The sequence below is a fragment of the Pollicipes pollicipes genome, unplaced genomic scaffold (genome assembly GCF_011947565.3).
Source record: "Pollicipes pollicipes isolate AB1234 unplaced genomic scaffold, Ppol_2.1 Scaffold_4740;HRSCAF=5597_pilon_pilon_pilon, whole genome shotgun sequence".
NCBI lineage: Eukaryota > Metazoa > Arthropoda > Thecostraca > Pollicipedomorpha > Pollicipedidae > Pollicipes > Pollicipes pollicipes.
This window is the reverse complement of record NW_023596545.1, coordinates 29,347,448-29,361,119: the sequence shown is the minus strand read 5'-3', so window position 1 is coordinate 29,361,119 and position 13,672 is coordinate 29,347,448. Positions and strand designations below refer to the sequence as shown.

General features: G+C 52.6%; 1 protein-coding gene across 1 annotated transcript; it reads left to right on the top strand.

The window, feature by feature from the left end:
* Window positions 1–979: 979 nt before the first annotated feature.
* LOC119098175 (RNA-binding protein 39) lies at window positions 980–11,769 on the top strand. Its single transcript, XM_037221103.1, has 11 exons — window positions 980–1,217; window positions 2,451–2,559; window positions 4,518–4,573; window positions 4,931–5,092; window positions 7,267–7,380; window positions 7,641–7,793; window positions 8,476–8,694; window positions 9,032–9,239; window positions 9,496–9,634; window positions 10,054–10,241; window positions 10,684–11,769. Exons 3-11 carry the CDS (start codon window positions 4,520–4,522, stop codon window positions 10,797–10,799), a joined length of 1,353 nt encoding a protein of 450 aa, XP_037076998.1. The 5' UTR covers window positions 980–1,217; window positions 2,451–2,559; window positions 4,518–4,519; the 3' UTR covers window positions 10,800–11,769.
* Window positions 11,770–13,672: the final 1,903 nt, after the last annotated feature.

Sequence of the window (13,672 nt, the reverse complement as noted above, 5' to 3'; positions counted from 1 at the left end):
AGAAGTTGGAGCTAATTTTACAAGTCATCATGTTGTTGAAAACACAATTTTCAATTGAAAATATAGCACTATAAAAACATTTTATACAAAAAAACATTGTCAGCACAATTTGGCCTGGCCTGTGTCCAGTGCAAGGAAGAGTGGGGTTCAGAAAATGAATGCCTTGGAGATGTCCAGTGTTATACATGGAATTATCGGGGATGCATGTTACAGTGGTCATTTGTTCAATGCAGCACTCATTATGTATCCAGTGCATTAAGGCACAGAAAGCAGAAGTGGTAACATTCAGGCTGTTAGTTTTGATCAGGGTGTCACAGCTTCAGTTCAGAGACACCATTTTCTTTCAATTTAGGCGAAAGGAAAATAAATAAATTATGCATTTCAGCTTGAGCATATACTGTGATTTGAGATCACAAACAAACATATGGCAACATGGGCATCCATCTCTGTCCCGTGGGCTTCAATTGTTATATATCAACGCACATACTGCACAACCTAGCAATAAAAACACGATACCACATGAAAAAGAAAACGCTGCCACCTCAGTTGATCGAACCAAGATCTTGAATAGATATACAGTACGGACAAATCGTGCCCTCACCTGTATGCCCACAGCCTGACGCCACGAATTTTCCCTGCCTTCCCCTCTTCGCAGTCCCTTTTTAAGATACGCCGTCAGATAGCCTTGTTCGCAGTTGACGTGCTCCGCTTTTGAAACACAAGCGTTACGTTACATTGCAAACGGGCAACCAAACTGAAAATTATTTAAATACAACCCACTACTCTACTTATGACGTTTTTGTGCCTTGTAAACATGACATACGAATAAAATCGCGTGCAGTCAGTTGTGTTTTTATTTTATTGGTGTGATGCATTTTACCCGATTTACATTTTTCGTCCCAAAGATAATATTTTAAATTTGTCCGTATTTTACCACCTAGTATTTAGCAAGGAATTTTATCATCACCAATATGGCACAATAGGCGACGACAACGCAGGGGGAGCAGATGCGCGGAGGACATGTTGGAAACGCGTGTGGAGTGAATATTCCAAGAATCATATAGCTGGATCGGATCATTCACAGCTTGTGCACTGTTACTTAGTGTGCTAAGGAGTGGTGGTCAGTCGTGCATCGTGAAGTCAGCCATTTAGAATCAATCTGGCTTGACTCAGCTGGTCAGAAGGGAGCGTGTTTCTGTTCACATTTCCAGTGATAGGTACGTGCTCCACCAGCGTGTTACGCTGTGACTCGCGGCACTTTTTAACGGGTAATTCCCCAGCCAGTTGCCAACTAGGTGCATAGGCATATTGTACTACCCAGGTCCCTATTTTGATAGTCATTTGTACCGGTGCCCTCCCCTGAAGTGATTGTGGTGTCTTGTACTATTGCATACCAGGTGAGCTAATGATGCTGTTAAATGTACACTTTTGTTACAACCTAACACAAAGTGTATGATTCAGTTTATTTTATATGCTTAAGGTAAGTGCATAGGTACTTGCTGTAGAAATAAAAGATGCAGTTAATTTGTTGTGAGCTTATTTAAGCTCATAGAAAGATACACAGATTTGCATGGGAAGGGAGACAGCTGCACAAACAATTCATCATAATGTTCATGCTCAGCTGTGTCACAATAGCACAATGTTGAGTCATAATATCAAGCACAATTCCTTACATCATTCAAGCTGTGCATGGGCACCATTTGAATATATCAATTTTTGTCAGCATCAAATTTAGTAGTGTCTGTTTTGCTGTCTTCTAATAATGACATGTATCTTGTGTTGCTTTGACCAGTTGTCCATGGCAATTTTATCAGTTAAAACACATTAGAATGAGCAAAAAAGTGCCACTCCTCCAGATCTTATGCTATCTGTTTTAAGAAGTTTTTTTTTACAATGCAGTTGACTAGTATTCATTCTGTCTTCTATCCATGGTCATCCATATTTAGTTGGCTTATTGGCTTATTCATGCTGGTGAATGCACATATTTATGTTGCATGTATTAAATAATAGCTATTGTATAGATCAATTCATGATATGGTGCTGTTCACATATGGTGCAGCTCACAGGCTACCTGAATTGGTTGAACAAAACCATGGCTTGTGCCAAAACCTATGCTTCAAGAAAGTAAATGTAGAAAAATGAAGAGACATTGTTTTCAGCTGTATTATGTACCAATTTTAACCTCATATGGGAAGCAATATTATTTGGTTTGCCAAGGCATGCTGACATATGAATGATGTGAGAAGTCATTAAATAAGATATGGCCACCTGTGGTGCCCTTAAGCTCTCATTACATTTTACTTGTGCACAAGATGTGATATTGTTACATTTCTTATTCATGCTGGTGAATGCACAGATTTATGTTGCATATATTAAGTAATAGCTATTGTATAGATAAATTTATGATTCTTTGGGTGGTTGGCCTCAATAACATAAATGTTCTGTTCTAGTCAAATCATTCCCTCTGGTGAAGATAATACGCCCACCAGCTGTTGCTACATCGTCCTGGACTCCACTTCCCAGCTGAATAGATCAGATCTCTGGCAGCAGCACCTCAAGGTATTTTTGGAGTGGTTTGGTATTGTGGTGTTCTAGCATGTTTGACATTGTGTTTTGCATCATGTTATCATCTTTGATTTATGCTTGTACAGCACCAGCAATTACGAGGTGTCTTTAAATGATTTAGTGCAAACCATTGTTCTTTGGAATATGGGTCTGATATTGTTTTGGTAAACATCACCCAAAGTATTGTGCACAATTATTTAAACCACATTGTTATCATGTCAATGCTCCCAGCCAGGTTAAATGAGTTTTGTAGCACATCATCTGACATGTCATATGATACACCACTGATGATGTATATGGATATCAACAGGTGTTGAATTATCTGGGAAAAATTAAACCTGCTGAAGGAAATGCTTGAATGTGAATTGCTTGTCTGTTACTTAACCCCATTAATTTTAGCATTTTCCCATTTGCCAGAACTGTGTTTTTAATCTGCACCAATTCTGTAAAGTTTTGGCCATGGTATATGCTCAATATATGCTAGGCATGTACTATGCAGTAGTACTTTTATTATGCACTGATGTAGTCACTTTTGTCATGCAGTGTAACATAATTGGTAAAAAGTTGTGTGAAGTCCAGCCAAAACATGTAAAAATGACTTGGCTGCATTTTTGAGCATAGCTTTGATAAAAAAGATAAAATATAAGATGGAAGTCATGAAATAAGTTTGTTATTATCATATTTATGGTTTCATTACTCTGGTTGAATGGAAATTATCCATTTCAGGAGCCCCAAGCCAATATTTAACAAATGTTTGTGTCTCCAATTTCTTTTTCTGGTTCACAGCAAACAGGTGCTTTGGAATATGAAATAAATGGATGTTGTGCTCAGCAGTGTTGTATCATCAAGGAATCCTAAGTAATTTATAAATTGTTGTCATGCATTAGCTAGGCTTTTGTTTATCATTTGCCCTTGGCATGCTGTGATTGGAGCTGCAACACTATTTTGATAATTGTTAACTTATGTGGAGGTTCAGGCCTGCTAAGTTTTGTTGTCACTGTGTGTTTAATTGTTGCAATTTTGGTTTGTTTACACAAAGTGTCTTTTTGGTTGTTTGAACTTTGTCATTAAGTATTTAATCCCATCTTTTTGTGCTTATTACTTACTGTTGCATCAGATGCTTTTAATTTGGTCAGTGATGTCATTTCCTTCAAATTCTTTTGAGAAGTGCAGAATTTTGTGTTTATTGAAGTAGCTGACAGTGCAAGGGAAGTCTCACTTGACTCCCTGCTTACCACTGTGATGGTAATATAGCTCATGTGCTTTGCTTTTCCCAATGTGTGTGCTATTATGTTTGTAGCTTACTATGGTGTCAAAATGGTTGTGTAATAAATCCTACAAAAAGTTAAAACACTAGTTATGATAACAAGATGTGTAAACAATGAAACAAAACAAAATTCAGCATAATGTCATACTGTGGCTTTGATATCACCCCTACAGTATTCACCACAGTAGCTCTTTTTTGGGGGTGTACTTTGGCTTTGGGAAAAGGAGTGTCATATGATCCTTGCGATGGCACTTGTTCAAACTTCAACCAACATGCTTCTCGGTAATAGGCCTCCGCCCACTGGGCCTAAACACAAACATGCTTTTGTTCACACCAGTAGAGGTACACATAGTGGTTGTCATGGCAAAGGCTGTTGTGATTGAAAGAAAGAAGTGTTGACAGTATAATTTGAGCTAAACAATTGCTTCAATTGCTATCTTTTTATGCATTGATGGTACTACAATGACACAGCATAGTGCTTTTATGAGATGTATCTAGTCCTGAGTTTTCACTGGAGTATATTTTTGAAATATGCCTCAAAGGTGGGACACTCTTGAATGGATGATGGACATGCATTGTGAACATCCTTTCACTATTTTTTTTAGTAAAGCAGAATGTTTCTGGATAGTTTGATGACTGGGAGTGGTGCTTTCATCTGTCAATAATGCATGTGGTGTTCTTACAGGGATGACGGACGATTTGGACGTTCACGAGCTGTTGGAGGCACCCTACACTAAAAAGGTATTTTGAAAAAATTAGTTTTCTAATAACTAAGCCTGTTTTCCAGCTGGCTTTCAGCCAACACAGATATAATTCTGAAATGTTCTAACTGTAATATTGTATGTGTATGGTGTGATTTTTGTACCCTATTGATACAAGCGAGTTTATCTTTTGGCTTTGGGCTCCTTTGAAAATATTGCCCAGGTATCTAGGAAGAAACAGATGGTATTGGAACATCTGATGTATTTGCCATTGCATATCCAAGGCTTATTTAGGTACGTTCGCATGTCGCTCTTGTCTCAATGATGTGTGAACTGCTATTGACAATGATATGGATGTAGACTGACTTATCCTGAAACGTTTCCTTTATCACCTTAGGTTTTCCGGAGAAAAGTGTTGCCAAAACACGGACGCCCTGGTCGTCGTATCCAGACGGCAGCAGTGTCCGAAACCAGGACCCCGTGTCACTTGCTCTGTCGTGATCTGTGCTTGCGGCGTCCCCCTGGTGTCAAATATGCTCTCTTTCCAGTGGTCCTTTCATGATCAAGCACATGTGTTTGATCCTATGTATGTGTTCGACCATGTGTGCCCACACCCGCATCTGACCACTCTCTGTGACCAGTGCTGCACGAGCCGAGAGTTACACCGTTTGAGATGCCGGGCGTATTCCCTGTGGACTGCGTTGTTTGTACCACTAATGCGAATCTCCCAAATCACCCAAATTTAATTCATTTGTTTTGCTGGACTGGCCAAACACAATTAATCTTCCCCCAGACATCACGAATATGTTCATCTAAATAGTTAAGATATTTAACTGATGCATATTTTAACCATTCTTTTGCAATTTCTTCCGAGAGAGCCCACTTTGCGTCATGATACAGACTGGTCCAGGCACTCTAGATGACTGCATTTCTTTCATGGTGTTCTGTTCACAAGTGCATATGCAGTACCACCTTGTTCTTCATGATGTCATTCTGATGTACGCCCCCATTCCCCAGACATGCAGTATTGAAATGAAAATATTTTGCAGATTATATGTTGCATTTCGTCGGCCTTGTAGCGAAAGCGAGTTGACACCCAGGTTTGTACAATAGGTATATGGGAGGCACTGAGTGGCGAGTGTGAGGCTGAGTTTGTCGAGGGAGGGAGTGTGAGGATGCGCACCACTCAGCCGTCGGAAGTGGTCGATTCGCCCTCACACCGCCTGATGTGGAGGCAATACGCCATTTGCTCATACTAACCTTGTTGGAGTTGTGTTGTTCATGACATTAATGCTGCGCTTTGTTCCTCTCTCCGCCACGTTCATCTTTGCTGTTCTCTTAGGAAGGCGACTTCCAAGAGCAAAGAGAATGGCCACAGTACTAGTTCCAAGAGCAAGAGGTAAGTTCATGTTTTCCCGTGCTGCTATTTTTTTCTGGCATTGCTTGCGGAAGCTAATAAGCTATATACGGACTTGTTCGCATTTTGCAGTGTTTCAGCGAGGATCTGACTTGTCAATGTGTGTTTATTGACATTGATAGTATGTGGTAAAGCAAAGGAGTAAATGTACTTACATGCATGTAAGCTTGAAAACGGCATTGGGCATCCTCGTTGGCTGCTGTAAACTTACTAGTTATTATTGTGCACTCTGAACATTGCATGTGCTCTTGATAAATATGTGTGGCGATCGTATGAGTGTGTGTCTGTGTGTATGTGCTAGCACACCCCTGCCCCCACTGGGCTGGGCTGGGCCTACCGAGCTGCCCTGGCGTCTGCCTGCAGCTGCTGCCTTCCCTTCGCGACGCTAACTCAGCGTGCGCCGCTTCCAGCAGGAGCAGCAGCAACCGCCGGAGTCGGAGCCGTAGCCGGCGCAGTCGCAGCCGCGACAGGGACCGTGAGCGCCGCCGCCGCAGCCGCAGCCGCAGCCGCGACCGCGGCCGGCACGACCGCGACCGGCGGCGGCACCGGTCGCGCAGCGGGGGCCACGAGCGGCACAGGGAGCGCCGGCGCAGCCGCTCGCCGCGCCGCGACAAGGGGTGAGCCTGCCGCCACGCTGCTGACGCCGGGCTCGGGGGCCGACGGGGCAGGGACGACAGCGCAGCCGGTTGAAAGGCTCTTTCTGGACGGAGTCCTCGCACCGCACCGCGCCAAGTGGTCGGCGCTGAGGTGCTGCCAGTGATTGCCTGATCGTCTGAACACGCCATTGACCGCCAGCGCAGATGATCGGGCTTGTGTAGTTCATCTCAGTTCAGTTTATCGTTGTTACATCCTGACATATTTTCAGTTTGTTCGTCAACCGAGTCAAGATTAAAAACAAAAATAAACAGTGGGCAAGGGAAAACAAACTCACGAGTATCACAATTCAGACAGCTAACAATTCACAAGCCAGCGCAGCAAGGTACACTCAGGTCAGCTGGTGATCTCGGACCAGATGGTGTATCACATCTGCCTTGCAGCGCGACACATGCATAGTGTTTTGCATGGCGGTCTGCAGGTGGTTAAACAATTTCGCGGCCCCGTGGCTGAGCCTACGCTCCCCTACGTTCGTCCTGGCTCGGCGTCCTAACGAGCGACGTGTGTCCGTCCCCGGCTGAGTGCGGGCGGGCGGCGCCGGCTGTCGGGCGCGGCGGGACGACCGTGCGCTGTGCTCGATCGGGCGGGCTCCGGCGGTGGCGCTGAGCGGCGCGTGCTCTGCCGACAGCGGCCGCGGTGGCGGCGGCGGCGGCGGCGGCGGCGGGCGGCTGGACCTGACGCCCGAGGAGCGCGACGCGCGCACCGTCTTCTGCATGCAGCTGTCGCAGCGCGTCAAGACCAGAGACCTGGAGGAGTTCTTCTCGTCGGTCGGGAAGGTGAGCCGGACTCGTCGGTGCCGGATGCCTGGGTGTGACAGCAGCGGTTGAGTCGAGCGCGCGCCGCCCCTACGTTTACCGGTTCCGCCTGCGGTGTTACACGACTTCTTGGTCGAGTTTACGATGCGTGCTGACGTTTGGCGTTCACGATGGGCCCCGTCCGGCTGCAGGCTCGGCGCGGTTTGTCCCGCGCCCACACCGCCCTGCGTGTCGGCTGATTCTGCCGACCACGGATCCCTGACGAGCCGTCCTCGTTCTAGGTGACGGACGTGCGCATGATCATGTGCAACAAGACCCGCCGCTTCAAGGGCATCGTGTACGTGGAGTTCAAGGACGTGGAGTCGGTGCCGCTGGCCATGGGTCTGACCGGCCAGAAGCTGCTCGGCGTGCCGATCATGGTTCAGCCCTCTCAGGTGAGCGTCAATGGACCGGCAGGGGATCACACGGAGCAAGCCACGGCGGGGGGGGGGGGGGCGGTGCCTGTCGTGCACAGCTGCCTCAGGTGATCCTCACCCACAGGTCTGGGCTTAGACAGGACAAATACAAACACGGTTCGGGGACTATTCAATACGGTGTAGGCATTGCGAACGCACTATCGAGCAGTAGCAGGTGGCAGTGCAGACTTCCCAGGAAGCCACGCTGACTTTCACAGGCGGCCCGCATGCTGCCGAGGTGGGCGCGTCGAACGTTCCTTAGCTGTCCGGGCCGACGCGTAGCCCTTTTATCCATGTGTTTGGTGGACCCAGCCGCTGTCGGTGCGTGTTCGTAGCTGCCTGTTTTCTCCTGTGTTGCCGCGTGTCGTTGGTTGTGTAGCCGTGTGTCCCGGACTGGGTGGCTGTATGTTCCGGGACTGTGTGGCCGTATATTCCTGGACTGTGTGGCCGCATGTCCCGGACTGGGTGGCTGTGTCCCACGGACTGTGTGGCTGTGTTTCCCTGACTGTGTGACCGTGTCTCCCGGACTGTGCGACCGTGTCTCCTGGACCGTGTGGCCGTGTTTCCCGGGCTGTGTGGCCTGTGTGGCCGTATGTCCCGGGCTGTGTGGCCGTGTCTCGCAGACTGTGTGGCGGGGCTGACGGGCGCCGTGCCCCAACAGGCGGAGAAGAACCGTGCGGCGGCGGCCGCCGCCGCCGCCGGCCCGGCCACTGCTCGGCCAGACGCCCGCGGCTCGATGCGGCTGTACGTGGGCTCGCTTCACTTCAACATCACCGAGGACATGCTGAAGGGCATCTTCGAGCCATTCGGCAAGATCGACGACATCCAGCTGATCATGGACTCGCAGACGGGCCGCTCCAAGGGCTACGGCTTCCTCACGGTGAGGTCTGGCCCGTGCCCGCGGCCGCTGACCGCGATCTGGCCCCGATCCACGCCGTCCGCTTCTCATGCGGTCATGTACTGTGCCGTGACTGGTGCTTTCCCAGACACATGTGAGCTTACGGTCATGGTCGTGACTGCTCGCTTGGCAGCATGCACGCTGCCGCCTTACCGATGCCTTCCGCACCGGAGAACGCGGCGGCTGCCCCCCAGTCGTGGTCGGCAGTCTCCCGTCGGAGCAGCCTCTTGATCACCTCACGTGCGTGTGCCGCCTCTCGTCTACGGCGACGGGTCTGTCCCGGGCGTTCCCCGTCTGATGGCCGTGTGCGCGCCGCCAGTTCAACAAGGCGGACGACGCCAAGCGGGCGCTGGAGAAGCTGAACGGGTTCGAGCTGGCCGGCCGGCCGATGAAGGTGGGCCACGTGACCGAGCGCTCGGAGGTGGCCGCCGGCGGGCCCAACGTACTCGACTCGGACGAGATGGACCGCTCGGGCGTCGACCTCGGCGCCACCGGCCGACTCCAGCTGATGGCGAAGCTGGCGCAGGGTGAGTGGGGCTCCGGGCCGGCTCGGGCCGGCGGCCGAACTCCGGAGACGGTGACGCCTCAGACTCGCGGGAGCCGGCGAGGCGGCGCCAGAACGCCACTGGACTGCCGGATAGGAGTGCTGGCATGTGCTGTAACTCGTGGAATGGCCTGGCTAAATGGTGGCGGCGTGTTCACCAACGAGCGCTGCTGACTAAGGATGTACGCTGTCGGCTGTGTCGCCGTTGGGTGTATCAGTGATGAGCCGTATCCTGGCAGGTACCGGGATGCAGCTGCCGGCGGCGGCGGCCAGCGCGCTCAACCACAATCAGATGGGCGGCATCGCGGCCCAGCCAGGCATCGCGCCGCCCATCGCCACGCAGTGTTTCATGCTCTCCAACATGTTCGACGCCACCACGTGAGTCGGCGGGTGGTGATCGTGCTGTAGTCCCGGCCGCGCGGCTGTGACGTGTCGGCTCCCCCGCCGGCCGAACACGGGCGCTGACCGCGATGTGGCTTCGGCCGCTGGGCGAGCCGTCAGAGTGCTCAGGTGACCTGCCGGCGGTCCGATCGGGACTCCCGCGGATCCTTGTGTGAGCGGTGACCTGCAGACGGTCCGGCCGGGACTCCCGCTGGCCCGCCGGCGGTCCGGTCGGGACTTCCCGCGTATCCTTGTTGTGAGCGGTGAACTGCAGACGGGTCGTCCGGGACTCCCGCTGGCCGCCCGCGGATCCATGTATGAGATGTGACCCGCCGGCGGTCCGGTCGGGGCTCCGCCGACCCATGTGTGATGGGTGACCCCCGGTGACGCCCTGACCGTGCCGCCCGGCCCCGCAGCGCCGCCCAGAACCCCGGCTTCGACTCGGACGTGCGCGACGACGTGGTCGAGGAGTGCAACAAGCACGGCGGCCTCACGCACGTCTACGTGGACAAGGAGTCGCCGCAGGGCAACGTCTACGTCAAGTGTCCGAGCATCGCGTCAGCCGCCGCCTCTGTCAACTCGCTGCACGGACGCTGGTTCGCCGGTGAGAGCGCCTCGCTCGGCCGGGGTCCGGAACCGGGGCTGAAGGCCAGCACGCCTCATCTGGGAGGCACTGAGCACGTGGGAGGGCTGGCTTGTGCTTGGTCTGATTCAAATGCAGCTCTGGCCGTGGCCATTGGCGGCGATTGATGACCTGAGCCAAGCGGCTCGTTTGCAACGATGTCCAGGGAGCCCCCGGTGCGACGGTGATGTAGTAATCGGTCACCCATGCCAGACTTTCTTTTTTTTCGTGCCAGACTTTCACCCAGACCAGACTTTCGCCAGACTCCCATGCCCGGTCAGCGTCCCAGCCGCAGGCAGGCTCGGAACATAGCCATGATGGCTCGAAACGCCGTTAGCGTGGGGTGGGTCATGTCGCGCCGCTGGCAGAGTTTCCTAGCGTGCGGTGCAACTGACGTGGCCTGTCTTGCCCTCCCTCTCGCCAGGCAAGGTGATCACGGCCGCGTACGTGCCGCTCATCAACTACCACAGCCTCTTCCCGGACGCCATGTCGGCCCAGACGCTGCTGCTGCCGCTGCGGGCCCAGCGGCCGATGCTGTAGGCGGCCGGCGCCGCCACGGCCGCGCTGCTCCCGTCGGCTGAGCGGGCGTCGCCGTCGCGGCCGCGTGGCCCTCGGCTACCCTGCGGCCGGTGCCGCCTGAACCAGCCCCCCGCATGAGCCGGCCTCCCCTCCGGCTGAGCGGGCGGCGATGGTCAGCTGCTCCGGGGCCAGCCTCGGCGACCGGCGGCTCTGGCGGCCGACTGTGCAGGACGTCGCGTGGGGTGGCAGCTGCCAGTCGCGGGACGCGGTGTGGCGCGGGGAGTGGCGCGGCGTGCGCTCGAGCCGGAGGCGCCGGACAGTCAGTCGTGCTAGCGGCGGAGGGCCGGCCGCACCCAGCGAACGGACCGGCCCGCCTGGAGCGGTGCCTCGGGTCAGGCGGACGGCACGATCACGGGTCGCGCCTGGCTGCACCACATCAGAGACGCGACGAGACACCCTGCGACCCAAGCCGTCGTCGGGTGGGAGCAGTTCGGTGCCGCAGAGTGCACAAATCCCCTGCCAGTGTGTGGACAGGGCGGGTTCAGTGACGCAGTGGGGGCGTAATGCAAACATTGGCCAGACTGCCCTCCCCCTCCCCCCCCCCCCCCCCCCCCCAGTGGAACAAAAGGGTTTTAGCGGTTCTATGTGAATAGTGTGCGTGCTCATGCTGACTGTTTCGTGTGTCGCGTGGCTGAGCTGTGTGTTCGGGATGGGGCCCAAGTGAACTACATGATAAAGGCTCGGAGAGAGAAGTGAGGTTCGCTGCGTAACGTGTTTTGGGGATGCTGTTCTGTGTGAACTACAGACTTGGACGTAGGGGCCAGTGGAATCGGCGGCCTTTGAATGACCAGCTTGTGAATGTGGGTGCGGGTCACCGGTGCAGTCCGCCGTTCCAGCGGAACCTGTCGGCCGGGTCTCTGTTGAGTGGTGCCTGTCGACTTCTCGTCTGGCTCCGTTATGGGTTGCGAAGTACAATGTAGACCGTACGCCATCGCTTTATTTGTTCACACGCATGATAAACAAGGTGGTAGCGTGCATCGCAACACAACCAGAAGCTCACGAAGTCCGTGACACAGCGGCCATCGGAACGGTTTTGGTCGTGGCGGTACAATAACACGGCTAAATCCGCCGACAGAGCTGGGCTGAAGCACGTCGCTGGCGCCGCCGTATATTATTTCTTATCGTTACGTCGCTCGAGACGTGATCATGAGGGGGACCGCCGACCGAGCGAGTCCGACTGGGCTCTGGGAGCATGCAGCTTGATCAGCCCAGTCGGAACCGTCCCAGCCGCCACGCGCTTTAGATCCAGATTGCACGTTACCACTGGTGGCCAGGCCGGCGGGCTCGTCCAGCTCTCCGCTACGTGAGGCGGAAGGCCGCAAAGTGATGCAGTATAGATGGTTAGGCGATGATCCGGCCGGAAAGGCTTTCCGTGCAATATTGCGATATTGCCTCGATTGCGCGTCATCTGCTTTGACGCGTTGTAAGGTGGGATCAGATTACGCCAACCACAGCATACGAAGACCCGAGGCCAACTTGCGACCGCGCGGTGCAGGCGAATGTATTAGCTATAACTCGTGCATGGATCTCAAAGCTGCCTGAGCCTCGGGATCGCCAGTGGTCGATCCGGCTTGCTGTGGTCGACATCCGTCCCCAGTATTCGCAGTTTACAATATTTGGTCGCGGCTGTAATAACTGCAGATTAATTCAGAATTCATCAAACGTTTCGATGAATCTAATGTTGCAGTTTGCCTACGGTGTCTGAATTGATTGACTTTTAACGTCGCCGGCATCACAACTAACAGTTTTCACATCTGATCACTTCCCTGCGGCGCAGGTGTCTCATAGGCTTCAGTGATAGAAGTTCGGTTCATAGCACTTGCAGCTCCCAAATTTTGTACTGCTTCTGTTAGGGGCACGGACCCCTGCACGTTCCAGATGTAGAAGGAGCTGTAGGGGGTGGGGAGCGACTCCTGGAGGAGCGTTTAGCAAGGCGCCACACAAAGCCGGTGAGCACCAATAATCGCACGAACTTGCCCATTGTGGCTGCAGCTCGGCTGACGGAAGACTTGGACCTGAGTGACGGGCAGCAGAGTACTTCTATTGGCTGCAGCAGGCACAGCATAAACCTCGGCTTATGGCCGTGAAACTGCCTTGATGTGGTGAAGCTGATTGGTATTTCTAAACATCGCGTTGACCGCAAGAATGGTGGGTGGTGGAGTCGGTGCTACTGCTGTCTGCTGCTAAAACTTGCCCGCTGGCACAAAATCCGTCGTCATTGGATCTTTGTGACGCTCTCAGCTGCTGAGACTATGTGGCGTCGCCTGCCTGTCACCCCTGCAGGAGGGTTGGTGACTGCGGGGAATCTAGCCCCGTTCCTCTGATTTCGCACGCTATCCTATACCCCACTACACCATCGGCACCCTCACGGACCCTGTCGAGAGAGGCCGCAATCTAGGCCTAACGGCTCAAGCACTGCTGTGCGGATGGAAATGGGAACAGCAGACATTCAGCTGTTCTGTTGCTTTGTTGCATGGCATCAGGGATAGCGCAGCAGGGGAGGGGCAGCTGCCACTGCCGGAAGGCAGGGTGCAAGACCATGTTTTTGTCCCTCCCCAAAGTTTTTGGGAGGCCCCCTTTTCTCCAACTAAAGACATCATGCCTACGTGTAGAGTAACAGAATGCGGGCAAATGAGGCCTTAATAACTGAGCTTGAGTGTAATAAATCCGTCTCAGAAAGCCCTTCGCTGCATAAAAAGCCCACTTTCTGGGTCTTGAGGCCGCCTTTGTGAGTAAGGTAGCCAATGCTCTACACGAGGAAGCCTAATGTTGTGCTCCGGAGGTCCATTTGATGGTCCAAGGTCCCCGGTACAGACTAGGTAGCCCCTGTACTG

Excerpts from the sequence above, each read along its gene's own strand:
- LOC119098175 (XM_037221103.1), top strand. The coding sequence starts at position 4,520 with ATGACGGACGATTTGGACGTTCACGAGCTGTTGGAGGCACCCTACACT. Across the intron at positions 9,635-10,053 it reads AACATGTTCGACGCCACCAC|CGCCGCCCAGAACCCCGGCT; the intron begins GTGAGTCGGCGG and ends CCGGCCCCGCAG. Across the intron at positions 10,242-10,683 it reads GCACGGACGCTGGTTCGCCG|GCAAGGTGATCACGGCCGCG; the intron begins GTGAGAGCGCCT and ends CCCTCTCGCCAG.